Raw genomic sequence first — 21,121 nt, 5'->3', positions numbered from 1 at the left:
GATAGAAAACATACAGATGTAGCAGCCATTATTGCCCCAGCTGGCGTGAGCAGGAGCAACACCACTGTAATGGCATCAGCCACGCCACCAGGAGCAGTAAATAGAATATAACTTAAATCTTGTCCCTGAAGAAGCTCCTTTGCTGGAGGGAAACGCGCTTTGGACGCGCAATGTTGTCAGTCTCCTACTTGGAGCTGTTTTAATGTAGTGTTTGTAGTCTCCTGGTTCAATTTGTGTAGACCCCAGTATTTGGTTATTTATCCTGTCAGTGAGTTTGCCTTCCTGCTCTTCGTGACATGTGTTCACATAGAGTTTATGCTGTGAACTCACTGATAACATTGCTGTGAGTGTCAGCTTCACTATGCTGTGAACTCACTATTATCATTACTGCATGTGCCAGTGTCACCATTTAAGCACGTGTATTTCTACATACTGATAACTCATCACTCAAGTGCCTATAAATTGAAGCAGGATCGCTGGATATTCATTTATTTAATTGCCTGCTGACTTGTATATATTTATATATACTTACCACCTGGTCTCAAAGTTGCTCCAGAGGGGTTAACACCCTGACTTATAGCATCCTTTGTCCTTTACATCCCACCAACATTAAGTTGTCAATTGGGATAGTATAATCATACATTCGCTGACATGGATGCTTGGTATTGTTGATTTAATTTATTTTTAATTCACAGTACACAACGCTTTGGTAATATATGTTTTAAGTAAATTTATTAAAAGTTAATTTTTACACTTTGTTGGTGTGCAGTTTAGTGAATTCTTTTAGGGGGCACATTCATTTTGTTTTTCCCCTTCCCCTTTTCTGATTCATTTTGAGTAAATAAGCATGAAAGAGTACAGGACTATCACGCTATTGCCCCCACTGGGGCAGGTCAGCAAAGGCAATAGCACCTACCAAATCTGTATTTGTACCATTCACAGTGGCGGCAATTTGACATATTCCCCACCCTCTACAACACTATTCTAAACGGTTTTATAGCAATCATTCTTCCTGAAATTGAAAACTACTTAGAATTTCAAAATGAATACATGACATACGTTTGGCACCGGGCAATTGTGGCTACACAGTTGCACTAATCTGGCTTTAATTAACAGTACAAGAAATGGAACTGTATTTGGAAAAATTGACCTTGCTGGTTTGTTTGTACAGATTGCTAGCAGCTCACAGCACACATACTGTATGCACCCACAGCACACCCATTCAAGTAAAAGCAAGGACACACATGGCATTCTTCCTGCAGGTATTTCTATTGCTTGTACATAGATGTCATCTTCATTAGTTTAGAACGTTGGAATAGAGGAGCATCTTATGGGGATAAACAACCCCACATAAATGCTAGACATTCATACAGCATACAGCATATTTTAAAGAGTAAACTCAACGCTTGATTGCCCTAATCACTTTCTAGATGGTATTAGCACGTTTTTATCTCACTTGATGTGAAAGAAAACGCTTATCCATTACCACATATTAACCCTGCTGTTATCCATACCATCTCCTGGGAGATTCTATCTAGAGTTTATCATACCAGTACATGTTGAAACCGGACATACCAAACAATGGGCAGTGTATTTAACGTGTACTTAATCGGACAACAACAAAAATATAACCATCAAGTACAATTCTAAATGGTTTCTGAGACTCTATCACTGGCATTCAGATTTTTAGCACATGATTTAATTTCATGTACTGTATATGCAATTAAACTTTATAAGCATATAAAAGGTAGTGTGATGATGTCTGTGTCATTTTACTACTCCTTTATATCAAGTTGCATTGCAATTTCATGAACCCATACCTCCCTTATTATTTAATCTCGCTTTAAATAAAAAAACTATTTAAGCAGCAAAGAATTCAAGCATAGATATTAAATACAATAGTAATAATAACTTTGTCATATAACACATTTCTCCCAATGGGACTCAAAGTACTTCACAATTACAGCACAGTGTGCAGTAAGATTTTTTACATACACCTTGCCCAGATGAGATTATAACCTATGTTTTTGGTGCCTAAGGCACAGGGAGATAAAGTGACTTGACCAAGGTCAGAAAGTGCTGACACCAGGATTTGAACCAGGTCCAAACTCAGACTTCAGTCATTGTTCTCAGTCAGTACCTCAGTCCGTCACTCCTTCAGCCAGGCATGTATAAGTACACTTTTCGTTCATAGACTTAAATACTGTATGCACATCTGTGGGTACACATTAAAATAACTAATTAACCTTTTCTGGCATGGAAATAGTTAAGTCCATTAAAACCTGCAGCTTCCATTAGAATACTGCATATGCCATTCAAATAATCACTTTTTAGTGGTAAGATTAACTTGATTTGGAATTATATTACTAATGTAGATCTTGTCTTTGACTTGAATAGGCCATATGCTGTCTCTGTAAGTCTCCCAACATATCACTTAGATTGTAAGCTCTCCGGTGCAGGGATTTCCTTTCCTATTATCTGATTTTGCAGCGCTTATTGTATTATTATAATTCCCTGTACTGTACAGGCAGTCCTTGGTTATCCAACACAATGCGTTACTCAAAATGGCGTTGGATAGCGAAACGTTGTAAAGAGAAACACATTTTACCATAGGAACACTGTTTAAATGAAAGGTTCCGTTCCTGAAGGCATTTTTAACACTAAAATACACCAAATATTTTATGCAGGCAATAAGATATGCAGCACACACATAAATTGTATAGTGTATATACTGTATTATATATATAATATAACATAATAAATAATATATTATATAGTATAATTATATATATATATATATATATATATATATATATATACGCTCTTACGACGCTTTGCAACGTTGTTTATGTGTATGTGTATACACACACATACACATAAACAACGTTGCAAAGCGTCGTAAGAGCGTTGGATAAGCCATTTTGGCGTTGTAAAAATGAACATAGGTATGCATTGCATAGCGTTGGATAAGCCATTCGTTGTAAAACGAAGCGTTGTAAAACATGGACTGCCTGTATTGTCTTTGTAAAGCACTGAGTACATTTGGTGCTATATAAATTAAGATATCCATACACCCGAAATAAAGATGTTTTCAACACCCGACCTTGCACCTGCTGTAAAACCAAAGTTTCTGAATGTCTTTCTGCTATATCATCCTGGATGGCCCTCCGCCGCCTTAAACTCAACATGGCTAAAACAGAGCTCCTCATACTTCCTCCCAAACCTGGCCCTACTACCTCCTTCCACATTACTGTTGGATCTACGATCATTCACCCAGTAGCCCAAGCACGCTGCCTAGGGGGTCACACTCGACTCCCCTCTCACATTCGCCCCTCACATTCAAAACATTTCTAAAACCTGTTGCTTTTTCCTTCGCAATATAACAAAGATACGCCCTTTCCTCTGTTGCTCGACTGCTAAAACTTTGACTCAGGCCCTCATTCTCTCCCGTCTTGATTACTGTAACCTTCTGCTGTCCGGCCTTCCTGCCTCTCACCTGTCTCCTCTACAATCTATCCTAAACGCTGCTGCCAGAATCACTCTACTCTTTCCTAGATCTGTCTCAGCATCTCCCCTCATGAAATCCCTTTCCTGGTTTGCGATCAAATCTCGCATCTCACACTCCATTCTTCTCCTTACTTTTAAAGCTTTACACTCTTCTGCCTCTCCTTACATCTCAGCCCTAATTTCTCGTTATGCACCATCCAGACTCTTGCGTTCTTCTCAAGGATGTCTTCTTTCTACCCCCTTTGTATCTAAAGCCCTCTCCCGCCTTAAACCTTTTTCACTGACTGCCCCACACCTCTGGAATGCCCTTCCCCTCAGTACCCGACTAGCACCCTCTCTATCCCCCTTTAAGACCCACCTTAAGACACACTTGCTTAAAGAAGCATATGAATAACTGTGGATATTCTGAACACATGATACATAAAGCTTGACCCCCTGCAGACGCACTTACCAGAACTCCCTCCTACTGTCTGTACGTTCTCCCTACCTACCAATTAGACTGTAAGCTCCTCGGGGCAGGGACTCCTCTTCCTTAATGTTACTTTTATGTCTAAAGCACTTATTCCCATGATCTGTTATTTATATTATCTGTTATTTATTTGATTACCACATGTATTACTACTGTGAAGCGCTATGTACATTTATGGCGCTATATAAATAAAGACATACAATACAATACAAAACGCAGCATACTATATTTTCTAACACAACATCACATCACACGCTCTTTCACTCTCACATCCCATTTTTTGGGGGGCTCACCATACACTGTACATACAAATCCAACATACGTCCTTGCATTCCACTATAATGTTGTTACACAGCTTATATCTACTGTATCAAGAGCTGATCAGTAATAATTTCAATAACATTCGGACTCTCATACCCCAAAAGATCCAAAACATCCATGGCAAATTCTGGATGAGCTGTGTTTCCTGGCCTGTTCCAATCCATCTTTATCTATGTTTGTTCTCTCTTCTACAATACACGTGAATGTTGATAATATCATAAATAAGGTGTAGCATGCATGATCACAACTGGGGAGAGCCTTAATCAAGTTATTAACCATGAAAATGCATGCCTGTTCCTAATATATGGGTAAATGATGACTAAAAAAATTACTGCTTGAATACAAGTCATTTGTCATTGTAACGACTGTGTTTTCCCATGCTCCTTTCTTATGTAAACCTATGGTAAGGATGGCTCTTGCTATAGCAGTGGTGGCCAACTCCACTCCTCAATGGCCACCAACAGGTCAGATTTTAAGAATATCTCTGCTGCAGCACAGTCGTTGACTGAACCGCTGATAGAGCCACATGTGCTGAAGCAGGGATATCTTTAAAACCTGATCTGTTGGTGGCCCTTGAGGACTGCAGTTGGCCACCCCTGTGCTAGAGTGCAGTAAAACATCCTAGACACAAAAAGTGCCCAGTTTGATTTATTACTGCAACAGATAATGTGGTTATTTTTATAGTTCTTACCATACATCCCATTATCTTCTACCATATTTCACACTATCACAGAGAAGCATGTGTGCAAAGCTAGCATGTGCTGTCAGATATTAATTTGACTGGCAGCATTCCTCCATCCCTAATTCTATTGTTGGGTTGATGCATATGCAAAACAGCATCATTTTCCTTTTGTTGGGAGAGGCTATATTTGAAGTAAAGAAGAGCTTTGTGCAGACCGTCTCTTTTATGTCGTACTCCTGGGTAGGGGGAGGGGGGGCGACGACAGAGTTTTGTTATTTTTTTCTCTGTTTCTTAATAAAGAAATGATGACTATAAATATTTGTCATCCTGAATTCTGGATTAAGATGTGTTTGTAATATAAGGACTGTGATTGATAGCCTCTTGGGAAAAGTAGTATGCTGCTCACTAGTTGTGATCACTATGTTCTTTCTGTCCTTGGTAAGAGTCGTTTAAAATTGACATTTCATCAATGAATAAAATACAGGTGCAGAATTTGAAGGCAGATTTTAATCTCAAATGTTTTACTAGGTAATCAGGTTTTACATACTGTACTATTGGTATATACTTACCTGAAGGAAATATAGCATAATGTAAAGGATATCAGAGGTGTAGGTATGCCTCTTGGTATAATTATTATCAGGGTGTTCCTATCACACATTGTTTAAAATGTAATATAAGGTATAATTTTTTGTTCATGGTCTATGTAGTGTAAAATGAAACTACTTTAATGATACACAATCTGGTTGGTTTAAAGTAAGAACACCATCTACTTTGCCAAACCCATAATGGATAGTGAGATAAATCTGTATTCTGAATTATAGGTGTACTTCTTATTATTTATGTACCATAGTAGAAGTGTCTCCTATTTATGTATCACTCTAGCTCTTCTGTAGCATACAGTACCTGTAATTTGCAGTTTGTCCACTTTTCAAGATAGAAGACTTCATCACCAGCATCAAAAAGATCTCTTATGAGAAGTCACTTGAGATGATTCCCAGTCTGTACTGAGCTAGGGAGGATACAACCTTGAAAGAGACTATAACATCTTTAGAAGAAGGAAACGTGTCATGTGATCCTTCTGTTCACCTAGGGCTGGATCTTTACTGTAGCACTGGTGCATTCCAGACTGCATTTAGTCTATACCCATCCTACAGTATGAGAGATGTAAAAGCTGAAACAAAAGTGATAGCATCAAAATAGCACTAAGTAAATTAACCGATCAATAAATAAGTCAGAATGCACATTATCCCATTCCTGTATGCAATATATGTATGTAATGTTGATAGACTTCTCTGTGGAGTCAAAGTATATTTTTAGTACCTGGCATAATTACAAATATAGAAATATAACTCTTAAACATGTCTTCAGGTTTTCAGTGAGGCTCGACTGGCACTTGGTGTCACAGTCTCTATTCAGCAGTCTATTTTGATCATGAGGTAGAAATATGCGATACCCTCCCAGTACCCAATCACATACCTACAAATAAGTGTTTCTGTCTCCCTAGGAATTTAACTGAGCCCCCATGTTAATTGTACTCACAGTAAAACATACTCACATTGTATGATTCCACAAATATAAGTTGTTTTCTCTATTGCTGATATAAAGAGGTTTGTCACAGAATTACAAAAATACTATGAATATTTTGAAGTTTTTGTTCCGTTAAGTATGACGATGTAAAACTGGATTGGAATTTAAGTCAGGGTCACCATGAGCTTTTCTCAATTTCTTGTAGGTGCAAGATTGTCTCTGCGGGCACAGCACTGTTACTTTCTCCATTCAGCTCAATCCAGCAGGCAAGCAGCAGCAGCAGAAACTTCAAATGCTCAGGTACCCACCAAATGTATCGAAACACTTTGCTGTATGCAGCTGTTGGAACGCAAAGCCTCAGAAACAACACCTGGTTTTAATCTCATTTTTTTTTTTCTGTGGTCATGTCTCTATCTTTTTTCTCTCCTCTTCTGAACCCACAAATTATGTTTACTTTAGCCTTTGTGGAATTTAGTCTTCTTCAGGGACAGGCTAAGGAATCGATCCAGCATTGAGGCATATACTATAGTGCTCACAGATTATGGCAGAGATCATACAGTATATTTGGAGAATTCTGAATCCCTGACACAGATGTGATGCTTCTAAAATTTGTCTTTCTTTTTTGCCACGTTTTCGAGTTACATATGAAATTGCATTGACCGCATGGAAGGACATCTAGACTATTGTGCAAGGGTTGAACAATTGGGGGATGTGATCTTCTCCAAATCCATGTGCCCGTGGCTCCTGCTTTTACATTGATCAGGCGCTACACATAATTGTTAGCTTATGTTTGGCTGCATTCAATGTATTGGAAGTGCATTGCACACGTATAGCTTCTTTGTCAGAACAGGTGCATAGCATCAAATGTTTCTACACTCAGACATGGATTTCCTTTTATTTTGTGTCTTGTTATTCCAGTCAGAAACACATACTGTAACATCAGAGCTGAAAATCATATATCTCAATCTTAACTTAAAACATTAAAGGTCTGTATGTGCCATGGCAATTTTGGAAAGAAATTGGAGCAACCTGTGTCATTTTTGTGTTGTACCTCTTGGTGTCAATGTACTGTATCAAGGGCTTTGCTCCAGTTTTTAGATCAGTTTTATTTTTGTGGAGTGTTTGAAGGAGGAGTTACAGAGCAGTTAAATATCATACCCATTATATTGAGATGTATCAAATTGTGCACCTCTGCATTTCACTTTTTCACCTTTCAATCTGCGTCAAAAAGTCTGCCAGGTCTAATGTGACGTTAACTTTCTTGCCTAAAAAGCTGTGCTATATGTAAGAAAATGGAACAACAAGTTTGGTACATGTGGGGAAAAGTCAGTCAGTGGGATGATTTTTAAATAAATTACTGAGAATGTAGATTACTCTTTGAAAATTGTTTCTGCCCTGTGCCCTTTTTAATGAATACATTTAAATACTAGCTTCACATACAGTAGATGATTAGGAAATACCACAACCACAAGAATAAGTGAGTTGATATTATTAGCTACCAGTAAAAGGAGCTTCTTTTTTTAAACTTGTTCTTATTGTATTTTCAACAATTACTTGATTTGATGGGGAGGGGGTTGGTACAGAACTTAAAATGGGATACAAATGGTGAGTGGATATGAGAAAATAATTTAAGTATATTTACATATATATTAGGATTAGACATGGTTACAAAATGTAAGGATACAGATATATTTAAATGGTTAATCACTGAACTGAAAATAAGTTGCGAATAAGAAAATAAGAAATCCTCGTTATGCTATTTGGTGTATTACAGTCTTAGTTCCACATTTTGTTATGGTTGCATGTCTGGCCTGTTGAGATGTAGCGATACTGTCATGTGGCAGCCAGCTAGGTTCCCCTTATTTTTTACCTATCTAAATTTGTAGTATTGCTCTGGGAAAATTCAGATGCCCAATTTAATTTCTCCTGGTTCCCAGATTTTCAGGAATTTCTAGACTGTATCATTCTGTAACCCTGTCAATTTTTCCATCAGACATATAGTCCATAATCTGACCTTCACCTGTTCAAGGGTTGACTCTTGCTCAGGTTTCTATGCTTTTGCTATTTCTCATGTAGAGGCAGAATATATATGGGCCACATGTCTGTTTTCATATTTTCCAAGTTGTTTCACTGGTTTACACAGTAGTTCTGTCCCGGGGTTTAGGGGGAAGGTAATCTGCAGTGCCCTTTTGTATAATATTATGGGTATCTTCCCATAGTCTTGTGACCTTTGGACATCTCTACCATACATGTAGGATGGAACCCTGCTGGTCACACCTGCTAACGCATAGCAGGTAGCTGTTCTTAAAGAAGGTACGGGTAGATAGCCTTAGGGGGTAAAATAATATTGATGGAGCATTTTAAACTCATTATCCTTAATCATTACACATATGGAGCTTTTTGCTATCCACTCAAATGTATCATCCCAGCATTCTTGATCTAATTCCTCTCATATGTCTTCTTCCCATCTCTGCATGAATTTGGGTTTTATTGGTTCTCTATGCCTGACATCAATCATTATTGGGATTATTATTATTATTATTAAGATCTGACTTTTCTGAGTCCCCTCATTGAGACACATGACATGTTGTGAAACTTGCATAAGGGGATTTGGTTTGTGTAAAATCTCTTATCTGGAGGTATCTAAAAAAAAAAGTTAGTGATGTAGCTCTAGTTCTCTTGCCAATGTATCAAAGCTTTTGATACAAGAATTAAGGATGTATGGGGAGATGAAGGTTACTCACCCCTTATTCCATTCTTTGAAGGCCGTAGGCTCCAGGCCTGGGGCGAAATCCTTGTTCTCAAACAAAGGTAGCATCTGGGAATAAACATTAGTCAGTTCATATTTATATTTCAATGAGTCTCACATTCTTAGAGAGTGGGAGATGGACTCCATGTGTACTAAGAGCCTGGGGAATCATTACAACATACTGTATCTATATTTGAACTTGATAAAATTGCTGATTCTATTACCACTCATTTTTTTTATATATTTTTTAGAATGCCAATGAATCAGTTGGCTTATACAGTATGTGCTGCTCTATAGTACTGGATTAATTGCGGTAAGACTAGGCCTCCACTTAACGTGGGTTTGTAATGTATAGATCTTTTAATTCTCATTCTTTGTTGTTCCAGGCAAATTTAGTAATATGTTGTTGTAATTCTTAGATATCTCTTATCTTGACTGGTATTGGGAGGGTATGGGACATATAGAGGAATCTTGGAAGCAAATTCATTTTCACAGAATTAACTTTACCTATCCTAGATATATGGTATCTGTACTATTCCACCAGATCTTTTTTTTTAAATTTTTTATAATTGCATGATAGTGACCTCATATACTGTATGGTCGCGTGTGAGTTGGTTAAAAAGATGCTGAGTTACTTTATGGATTGGGGTTTCCACTTGAAATAAAAGTTAATGGTTAAGAGTTTTACCTGTTGTGTGGGATATTTATATTCAGAGCCTTTGACTTATCATTATTCATTTTACATTTTGATAATGTTTGGAACACTTACAGATTGCTGAATAAATTTGACAGGGATGTCAGTGGGCTAGACAGCATCAGAAGAATGTCATCAGCGAACAGCAACAATTTGTACACCTTCTGCTTCACCTGTATCCCTCTTATGTCCTTGTTCGGTCTGACATGAGCCGCTAATAGTTCTATCGCTAGGGCAAACAGAAGGGGTAATAGGGGGCATCCCTGTTGTGTGCCAATCTTGATCAAAATTATATCAGTTGGAATGTTCAAGGTTCAACAAAGTATCCGGACGCTCCTTCTTCTCTTACCATGCACCCCACAACTGGAACAATCTACTGGAGACTCTCACATCCGCCACCAGTCTAAGTTCTTTCAAAAGTAAAGCTGTCTCACATTTTAATATATATTATCTTTAACTATGCACGCAATGACTTGTATATAATGTATAACCCTGTTCACTTAATGTAACTAGGTTTTTGTAACCATGTATTTGTCATCATAACTCTGTGCCCAGGACGTACTTGAAATCGAGAGGGAACTCTCAATGTATTACTTCCTGGTAAAACATTTTATAAATAAATAAAGAAATAAATGTTGAGTTAACAGACCTTAGGTGTAAGATTTTGGAACAGGGCGGATTTAGCAGCGAAAAACTTGCCTCTAATACCAAACGCCTTTAAGTGCCTCAAACATATAACCCTAATGAATATTATTAGAAACCTTCTCTGCATCCAATGCTAGGAGCATTGATGGTACATGGTATTATTTTGATATATGAATCGGATCTATCACGCTCTTAGTGTTATCCGCCGCCTGATGCCCTGGTACAAACCCCACCTGGTCTGCATCTGTTAGTCTGACGAGATATAAATTCAGTCTAGTAGCCAGAATTTTTTAGAAGATTTTTAGGTCACTATTAATGATTGAGATTGGTCTGTAACTTTTACAATGTATCGGATCTTTACCTTTCTTCCAAATCAATATTATCTTTGATTCTAGCATGGACTGGGTGAATTTCTCTCCCTCTAATATTTTGTTAAAAAGAGTTAGAAAATGTGGGACTCAAATATGGGAGAGTTTTTTATAATTAAGGTTGAATATGCCGCCTGGGCCGGCAACTTGAAATTTTTCAGACCTTTTATCGTTTCAGATATTTCTTCTTGTGATATTGATAGAGATAGAGATGTTATTTCCCGTGGGGATAGTCTAGGGAGCTCTGCTTTTTCTAGATAGCTTCTCTATTTAGCCTTAAGGTCCCTTCCTTTGACCACCTTCTTTTCATTATATAATGCTCTGTAGAACTCTGTACTGTAAATTAATTCGCTATCAACTGTGGGTAGATGTGCAGTCCCCATTTCCCTTTCTATTGCTTGCAATTCTTGATTGAGCTCAGTTATTGCGCAGTCTAGCTGCGAACATCGAGTCTGTCATTTTAGCTTTTTCCAAAAAAAATTGCCTTGTCCCCGTCATGGACTGTTCCACTTTATTGGACAGGCATATATTAAATTCTGCTCTCAGATCTGACAATTCCTTTCCAATTGAATCTAAATAATTTTGTTTGTGCAGCTCCTATAGCTTTACAATTTTATCTCTTTATTTCTGTATACAGCGATACTTATGAGTTTACCTCTGATCACAGCCTTTTGAGCCTCCCATAGTGTGAAGGATAATTGCACACTACCTATGTGCAACCTTTCTGAGACCGCTCGTATAGTGCCCACGACCGGTGACACGACGGGACGGGTGACGTCATGCGTCGCTGCTAGCGTAAGTTATATTTCGCTTTGCGGCGGCGCGGGCTTCTGGGCATTTGATTTGTTCAGGGGCTGTCACCTGAGGCGACAGCCCTTGAAAAATCAAATATTCCCGGATTCCAAAGTCCGCGACGCTCTGTCACATTGCCGCTGTCGTGCTTACTATAAGCTCACGCGGCGGCAATGTATTTGTTTTTTGGGCGGCGGCGCCATCGCCCGTCGTGGGCACTATACGCACAGCCTTAACCTTTTCTACTTTCAATGGGCAACTTTTCCCTATTGATATAGCTACTCCACTTTATTTTTTACTTCTGCAGATGCTGTAGTACTTAGGGATATTATTTATCAGAGAATGTTGGAGTAGATTTTGCGTTAAAGTGCATCTCCTGTAGAAATAAGATATCACCCCTTAAACTTTTATAATTTGACATTGCTAACTTTCTCTTGGTGCCATTATTCAAACTGTTGGTGTTGTGTGATATTATTCCTAATGTCATATTTACTTAGCTATCTTTTGGCGAACTTCTCCTGTAATCTAGGTGGTCCCTTGTGAGTTTCCCTGTCTGAAGCCTGCTCTCTGGGCTGTATTATTGTGGTAGTTGCAACCAGGTTTAAACATTTTCAAAAATAATAATAATAATAAGTAAGCTTTAGTGGGATATAAACTATATGGTGGGGGAGGGGCGGGGGAATAATCCAGGAATCTAACACATCCTTGGTTAACTTTTTCACTACCCATAAAGTGAAATAATTTGGAAGAGCATGGTGATGTCATCCTGGCACGTACTTCTTATACATGCTAATTTTGTAGAATCCGCCTGAGGGCTTGAACAGTGGTCCCATTATATATGTATTTATATATATATATATATATATATATATATATATACATATATATATTTTTTTCCTTTAAAAAAAAAAAAACTCCTTCCTTGTTTCCCTCTTATCTTTTCTACCTTTGATTTACCCGCAGCTTTCTATTGTTAGTTACAACCTATTAATATATAACCAACAAGAAATGCATTTAGACTATGTAATATAACTGATTTACATACATATAGACAATCTTCATCATTCAGCTGGAATTAGTACTCTCAAACTCAATATTATAACACTTGAGACAGACAGCTTAAGCTGGTTAATTGATAGTCCTGCTGCATCCTTTAGATGGCCAAATATTTTACGGGTGCTCCAATTGGCCTATTCAATTAGTTGGTTTTGGGAAAAGTCTCAGGTTGCTGGTTCTCGCTTGCAGATCTTCTGCGTGGAGACAATCTCCCTCAAGCTCCTCTTCATATCGGTTTGATGGTTAGGGGTCTGCATCTTCTAAGAGCTGTGGGCTTTGATTGCTTCAGTCCCAGTCGATCCAGGAAATCTGCTAATTCTGCAGGGTCTCTCATGGATGCCTGCATTCCATTTTTAGCTGCTATGAGGCAAAATGAATCGAACCCGATTTTCTCATAGGGTCTGCGTAACCTGCTTCAAGGCCATCCATCGCATCAGGGTTGATGACGCTAGATCATTATAAACTGCGATCTGATCTTCCCCTCATTGGATCCCGTTATTCCGTCTTGCTAGGGTTAGGACTGCTACTTTTGTTTTGAAATAGTGTTACCAGATTACCGCATCCCTTGCTTTCTCTCCTGCCTGTGGTATAGGCCAGAGTACTCTATGAGCTCTGTATAGAACCAGCATAGGAGGCAGGAGGAGCAGGATCTGAATCCAGTCTGTCAGGGCAGAGTCTAGATCTAGTACTGACTCTGGTACATTCCTAAATCTTAGGTTGTTCCTTCTTGCTAGATTTTCCACATCTTCCTGTTTGTCCTATAGGTCAGTGTGATTGAGCAGCCTCTAGGTGAGGTCAGTTAAGAGTCCACACATGCATTTTAGGGTGAACCAAAATGTTGAGTGGTTTATTTCTCCACAAACAACAACAACACATTGGGCACACTGTCCCCTTTAAGGCAAAACACAAAGCATAAAAAGAAAGGCTACTCCACTTTGGAGACTAAATAAACAGTACTATCTGACTGGCTGTATAGGCTTGTTCCCAGTCTAAAACACATAACATACAGTACTATCAGGGAACAATGTATATGAAAGTCTTATCTTAGTATGCTGGTCAGTCATCTTCGGTTTCTCCAGGCAAATATCAAATGCAGGTGTTGCAGTCCTGCTGCTCCCAGGAAGTCCCTTACCCTATTTCTGTGCAGGCTTCTCTGTGGTGTGGAGCATTGGGTTCCCCACTGTTCCCAGGCAAATCTCTCTGGTAAGCAAGAAGCCTGGATCTCTGCAGGCTGGAGCTCTGTTGTTGCTGGTGTGAATCCTAGCTGGGTCACAGGCAATCCTCTGTGACCCTTCTCTCCTGCAGACCAGAAACCGGAACTCTAACAGGGACTCCAACAGGGACTCTGACTAGCAGTTACTTCCTGCCTTTTAAACCCTGTTCAATCAGTTAATTTCACACACTTCAGGAAGCTCTGGTAGGAAACCTGACACCAGAGTGTAGTTTCCTGCCTTATAAGGGGAGTTAACTCCTTCACTCTCTTACAGTCAGCCATTTTAGACTTTATCATTACTGTTTAGTTATTAAGAACCTCATCTACTTTGTGTTCTAGTATGTTTGTGTGATCACCTAGAAAGTTTACATCAGTTGTTATATATTTTAAAGCATTTTTCAGCTACTGATGGCACAACATTTTTAAGTTGCTATATAGATCTGCTATGTCTTTCTTTTTGGAAACTTGGCTGCATACCTCACGGCTGATATTTCTTCTGGAAAAATATCTTGTCCTCTTGCTGCTCCAGAGCCATCCTTGGGTATTAAGGTAGGTTTACTACCATTTTGGCCATCGCTTGGCTCAGTTGTTCTGCTGCTTATTCCTAAATTGGTCCTACTGCTCCAATATCTCCGCTTCAGACATCCATCTTAGAACGGGTCACGTATGCGCTCCCCAAGGAGCTTCTTTTGATTGACTTAACTGAAGCTCAATATACTACTGTACAGGCATACCCCGGTTTAAGTACACTCACTTTAAGTACACTCGCGAGTAAGTACATGTCGCCAATAGGCAAACAGCAGCTCGCGCATGCGCCTGACAGCACGTCCTGAACAGCAATACCGGCTCCCTACCTGTACCGAAGCTGTGCGCAAGCAGGGAGACTATAGAGTCTGTTACAAATGTGTTATTTACATCAGTTATGCACATATATGACGATTGAGGTACAGTACATGCATCGATACGTGGGAAAAAGGGAGTGCTTCACTTTAAGTACATTTTCACTTTACATACATGCTCCGGTCCCATTGCGTACGTTAATGCGGGGTATGCCTGTATAATAGTAGCTTCAGTAATGTTGAACTCATTTTCAGGGTTTGGCTTTTTATAGACTGTACCAACTTTGGAATTCAAAACAGAAAACTAGCAGATTTATGCACAAAAGTTCAAGTTTACATTTTTCCATAACATTTTTCCATTCATTTGTTTGGCATATCAAATACCAAAAACAATTGAGTTCTGGCAAAACCAAAAGAGAAAACAGTTTTTTTTAATTTACAGATTAAATGGGGATAAATTAGGGGAATCCTTGATGGAGAAGGAATTAAGCATGCTTGTAGCTGCAAATGCAAACAAGATTTTATCTTGCATTAAACGAGCAATGGATGGAAGGGAAGTAAACATAATTATGTACTTTTATAAAGTAGTAAGACCACACCTTGAATATGGTTCCATACCACTCCTTAGAAAATACATTATAGAACTAGAGAGAGTGCAGAGATGAGCCACCAAATAATAAAGGGGATGGACAATCTCATTTATGAGGAGAGGCTAGCTAAATTAGATTTATTACATTAGAGAAGAGGCATCTAAGAGGGATATGATAACTATATACAAATATATTCAGGGACAGTAGAAGGAGCTTTCAAAAGAACTATTTATCCCACGGGCAGTATAAAGGACATGGGGCCATCCCTTAAGGTTGGAAGAAAGGAGATTTTACCAGCAACAAAGGAAAGGGCTCTTTAGAGTAAGGGCAGTTAAAATGTGAAATTTCTTAGCCATGGAGACTGTGATAGCAGATACAATAGATTTGTTCCAAAAAAAGGTTGGACGTCTTTTTAGAAAGTAAAAGTATACAGGGATTTACCAAATAAGTAAACATGTGTAGAATGTTGATAAAGGGAGTAATCAGATTGACAATTATTGGAGTCAGGAATTAATGTATTTTTCCCCTTATGAGATATCATTGGATGATATTTCATTGGGGTTTTTTGTTTGCCTTCCTCTGGATCAATATACTGTAAGTACAGATATAGGATAAAGTATCTGTCTAAATTTAGCATAGGTTGAACTTGATGGAGAGCACTTGAACTTGATGGACACATCTTTTTTCAATCTCATCTACTATGCAACTATGTAACTATATATCTATATAAAATAAAAATAACTAATAACTTTGTCTCATACAATTTTTGGAAATTCTAAATGTTATTATAACAAGGTTGCATACACATAAATTTAACTGCTAATGCATTTTAAAGGGTATTGCTTTATAATGCTCTTTTTGTTTACTGTCTGCCATGTTTTCTATTATGACTTATTACCTGCTCTGTATGTACCGATTCACCCAATTCTAAAACTGATCCTTTGTACCCCCTGCTCTCTTTGCACATTTTCCTTTGGCTTATATTTTTTTCTCTTTATTTCTAGTTTTTGTGCACGTGTGATTGTGAAATGTACAACACCTTTTTTTCAGAAATAGGTTCTGGTTTAAAAACAAAGAGGGGAAAGGAGCTTGTTTCCACTAGGATAACCGTGTTCTACTTAAGAGAGGATGACATTTTGGTGCTACTTTCCAAGTGCAATTATCCCTGGTTTCCTGAATGAGTCAGTGTGTGACCTTAAACTCAGGGGAAGCAAGTCACTCAATGTGAAATTACTACATTTTTAGTTTTTTTTTAGCTTTGCCTTAAAATAAATGAACAAATATGGGATTTAAGTCATGTTCTCTTAGCTGTCAGGAAGGAATTGAGCATGCCATGCAAGAATGACATTGATATTCTCCTCAAATACTGACAGGGTATTGCCGTTCTTATAAGAACTGTTTCATCAACTGGCAGGCTCTGTTAATATTTGTTGAAGTCAATTGCTAAATATTGGAATTGCTCTATAATGTAAACGATTGCTACTTTGTATCTTTGTATTATATGTACATTCATCAGTGAGTAAATCGGAATTTTTTTTTCTACCAATGTTGCAAATTTTTTAATTAAGATACCGGGCTATTTTACTAAGCAGTGCTATTCCATTCATTTTCATTTGGTGCTAGACAAATTCTTATGGCCTATTCATTTGACATGGAAATGGCTTCTTATGGAAGCACCGCTTAATATATATGGGCCATACTCTCTTGACTTTAAGAAATGGCTCATATTTACATTGAGCACCCGAAGATACCTTATAGTACATTTATTTAACTGGGCAATACGGTGTCTGCCAACACTAAAAGGTGTCTTATGGCTTAGCACCACTTAGTAAATATGGCCCAATGTGAGATCTTAAAGTAGTAATTCATGTGATTTATTTATGAATTATTGTTAGCATGTAGGGGAGCGCAGATCAAAATGTTCTATATGTGAAAAAATAGAAATATAACATAGTGTAATAAAGATTTCAACAGTGGGGGTGTTTCTCTGTGATGATGAGTTCTTTAGAACTGGAACTCACATTTTCCCAATAAACAAGTGCATCTCCAAAACTGTGGCAACAAGTAGAATGGGGTGATCATATGTGGTCCTCTCCTTAGTAGGATACCGCAGGATCTTGGATGCCTGTACTTTATTGTACCTTTATACTTATCCTTCGGACAATGCACACCCAATATACTTATTTTTGACCATCAGTGTGTGCCCTGTTGATATATAAATATACAGATATATGTATATCTTTATATAAATATTATCTAGCAAGACAAAATATGTAGCCAATGCCCCCTAATTATAAGAAAAATTATAAGATATTTCCCACAAGTACTTCTACAGTTTAAAAATATAAACCCTACTTCCTTGTACAAATCAATTCACACAGCGGCCACCAACCGCCTATCTTACAGGCAGACAATATTAATAAGTACCCCATCCTGCTTGCTTTAATGAATTATCATCCATGTCTTTCCTTCCATTAATATCCCATGCAATGTGCTACTCTGTTCTGTCTTTATAGCTGTAGCCTAAAACCTTTCAAAAGTAAATGTCCAGAATATGTTAATGTCCCATATTCTACCTGCTGTGCTGAGCAGTGCTTGTTCTTCTGCTGCCTTATATAATTATTATATTTTTTTAGGCTAACTCCAATCTTGCTGGACATCAATAAAATGCAAAATTGCCCCTCACAAACAAATTTCTATTTATGTTTTTACCACCCGGAACTCACCCTCTGATTGAGGTTGCTCACAAAAAGGTCTTCAAAGATCACAAAAATCTATATATCTGTAAATCCAAACTTGTACTGCAGTGAGAAGAACTGGGTAGCACGCCTACACCTAACACAAAAATCAGCTCAGAAACTTTCCTAGGCAAACAGTAGGAAAATTGGGAGTTTCTTTCCTGTACCCCTGAAGATCCACTGAAGGCCTACTGTTTGCCTTAGGAGGGCTACACACCTTGTACCAAACACTTGATTTTCTCTCTCAACGTGAGATAATCCACATTTACTCTCGCATTGGTTGGTCACTTTAAACATTGTACAGTAGCACTATATTTTAAACTTTTGTTACAACACATTTATCCTGGAACACTTTGGATTTCTTGCGCCCTGTATTTGTTAAGATGATTGGAAAAAGAAAATCTGGTTTTAACGGAGCTGCACTACTTCCAATTATCGTAATTTAGAATATTTTACGCTTTTTCACTGAGTATATTTATATACAACTAGCTGAGAGACCCGGCGTTGCCCGGGATGTAATTTTGGGGGGGGCGTACGACAGGGTTAGGCTTCCCCCCCCCCTTGACAGCTAGGTGGGTGACTGAGTTGACTGAGTGTGTGGGTGACTGTGTGGGTGGGTGGGTGACACTTGACTGAGTGGGTGGGTGGGTTGGTGACTGAGTGGGTGACTTTGGGTCGGTGACTGGGTGGGTGACTTTGGGTCGGTTTGACTTTGGGTCGGTAGGTGGGTGACTTTGGGTCGGTGGGTGTGTGACTTTGGGTCGGTGGGTGTGTGACTTTGGGTCGGTGGGTGGGTGACTTTGGGTCGGTGGGTGGGTGACTTTGGGTTGGTGGGTGGGTGACTTTGGGTCGGTGGGTGACTTTGGGTCGGTGGGTGACTTTGGGTAGGTGGGTGGGTGGGTGACTCTGGGTTGGTGGGTGGGTGGGTGAGTTTGGGTCGGTGGGTGGGTCGGTGACTGGGTGACTTTTTCAGGGTCGGTGACTGGGTGGGTCAGTGACTGGGGTCGGTGACTGGGTGGGTCAGTGAGTGGGTAGGTGGGGTCGGTGAGTGGGTGGGTGGGGTCGGTGAGTGGGTGGGTGGGGTCAGTGACTGGGTGGGTGGTTTTGGGTGAGACTGGGTAGGTGAGTGTGAGACTGAATGGGTGGGTGAGTGTGAGACTGAATGGGTGGGTGAGTGTGAGACTGAATGGGTGGGTGAGTGTGAGACTGAATGGGTGGGTGAGTGTGAGACTGAATGGGTGGGTGAGTGGGAGACTGAATGGGTGGGTGAGTGGGAAACTGAATGGGTGGATGAGTGGGAAACTGAATGGGTGGGTGAGTGGGAAACTGAATGGGTGGGTGAGTGGGAAACTGAATGGGTGGGTGAGTGGGAAACTGAATGGGTGGGTGAGTGGGAAACTGAATGGGTGGGTGAGTGGGAGACTGAGTGGGAGAGTGGGTGGGAGACTGACTGGGTGGGAGACTGACTGGGTGGGTGAGTGGGAGACTGACTGGGTGGGTGAGTGTGTGACTGACTGACTGGGTGGGTGAGTGGGTGACTGACTGGGTGGGTGAGTGGGTGACTGACTGGGTGAGTGGGTGACTGACTGGGTGGGTGAGTGGGTGACTGACTGGGTGGGTGAGTGGGTGACTGACTGGGTGGGTGAGTGGGTGACTGACTGGGTGGGTGAGTGGGTGACTGACTGGGTGGGTGAGTGGGTGACTGACTGGGTGACTGACTGGGTGAGTGAGTGGGTGGGTGAGTGGGTGACTGACTGAATGGGTGGGTGACTGGGTGACTGACTGAATGGGTGACTGAATGGGTGGGTGACTGAGTGACTGGGTGGGTGACTGAGTGACTGGGTGGGTGACTGAGTGGGTGGGTGACTGAGTGGGTGGGTGACTGGGTGGGTGGGTGACTGAGTGGGTGGGTGACTGAGTGGGTGGGTGACTGGGTGGGTGTGTGGGTGGGTGGGTGACTGGATGGGTGACTGGGTGGGTGGGTGGGTGACTGACTGGGTGGGTGACTGACTGGGTGGGTGACTGACTGGGTGGGTGACTGACTGGGTGACTGACTGGGTGGGTGACTTGACTGAGTGAGTGAGTGGGTGGGTGACTAAGTGAGTTTTTGAGTGACTAAGTGAGTGGGTGGGTGGGTTACTGAGTGGGTGGGTGACTGAGTGGGTGGGTGGGTGGGTGACTGTGTATGTAATTATTGTGTGTGATTGTTGATTGTGTGGGGTGTGTGTGTGGATGAGTGAGTGTGTGATGTGACAGTGAGTGTGTGGTGTGTGAGTGTGTGTGTCAGTGTTGGTTAGTTGAGTGTTTGTGTGCAATAAATTAGACAGATGTGTAAATAGTAATGTTTTGTGTAAAATATGTTATTGAAAGGAAGAGGTGATTTATTGTGCTAGGTGTGTTAGTAGCAGAGGTGTTGTGTTGTTGTATATGTTTGTGTGTGGTGGGATGTTGATGTGCAATGGGAGTGGGTGGTGAGATGTGTAAATGTGCATTGTATTCAGTGTAGTGTGTATGGTGAAGGGTAGGTAATTGGAACAGTGGGTTGGGTGTGTGTGTTTGTTTAGTGGTGGTTGTGTTGTGTGTGGTAGTTAAGGTTATGTTGAAGTGTTGTTTTGTGTGTTGTATCAGCAGAGGAGGTTGGTGTGTGTGTGTGAGTACGTGTGTTGCGTGGTTGAGGGCGTGTGGCGTTTCTGAGTGCGTGTGTGTGTGCATGTGTTTGTGTATTTGTGTGTGTGTTGTGTGTGATGGTGTGTGGTGTGTGTGAGAGCATGTGTGTATGTGGCGTGTGTGATGGCATGTGTGTGTGTATGACGCATGTTGTGTGTGTGAGTGCGTGTTGTTGGTCATAGACATGTTGTAAATTGCATGTTTTTGAGTGTAGTGTGTGTATTATGAGGGTGAAGGTGAGGTGTGATTTGTTGTTATGTGTGG

General features: G+C 40.0%; 1 protein-coding gene across 11 annotated transcripts in view; it reads left to right on the top strand.

Moving 5' to 3' along the window:
- The window catches only part of MYT1L (myelin transcription factor 1 like), a 573,498-nt gene that overhangs the window by 264,554 nt on the left and 287,823 nt on the right, over positions 1 to 21,121 (top strand). For 10 of the 11 annotated variants that reach the window (XM_075598278.1, XM_075598276.1, XM_075598277.1 and 7 more), the window contains one exon: positions 6,712 to 6,806. The exons of the other annotated variant lie outside the window; for it this stretch is intronic. Coding sequence is in view for 1 of the 10 variants with exons in the window: in XM_075598277.1 (XP_075454392.1) it covers positions 6,799 to 6,806 (8 nt within the window). In the remaining 9 variants the exon portion in view is untranslated. The remainder of the gene's footprint in view (positions 1 to 6,711; positions 6,807 to 21,121) is intronic. 11 annotated transcript variants of the gene reach the window in all.

This window comes from Ascaphus truei, chromosome 4, assembly GCF_040206685.1.
Source record: "Ascaphus truei isolate aAscTru1 chromosome 4, aAscTru1.hap1, whole genome shotgun sequence".
NCBI classification, from domain to species: domain Eukaryota; kingdom Metazoa; phylum Chordata; class Amphibia; order Anura; family Ascaphidae; genus Ascaphus; species Ascaphus truei.
This window is presented reverse-complemented; position numbering and strand designations above follow the sequence as displayed.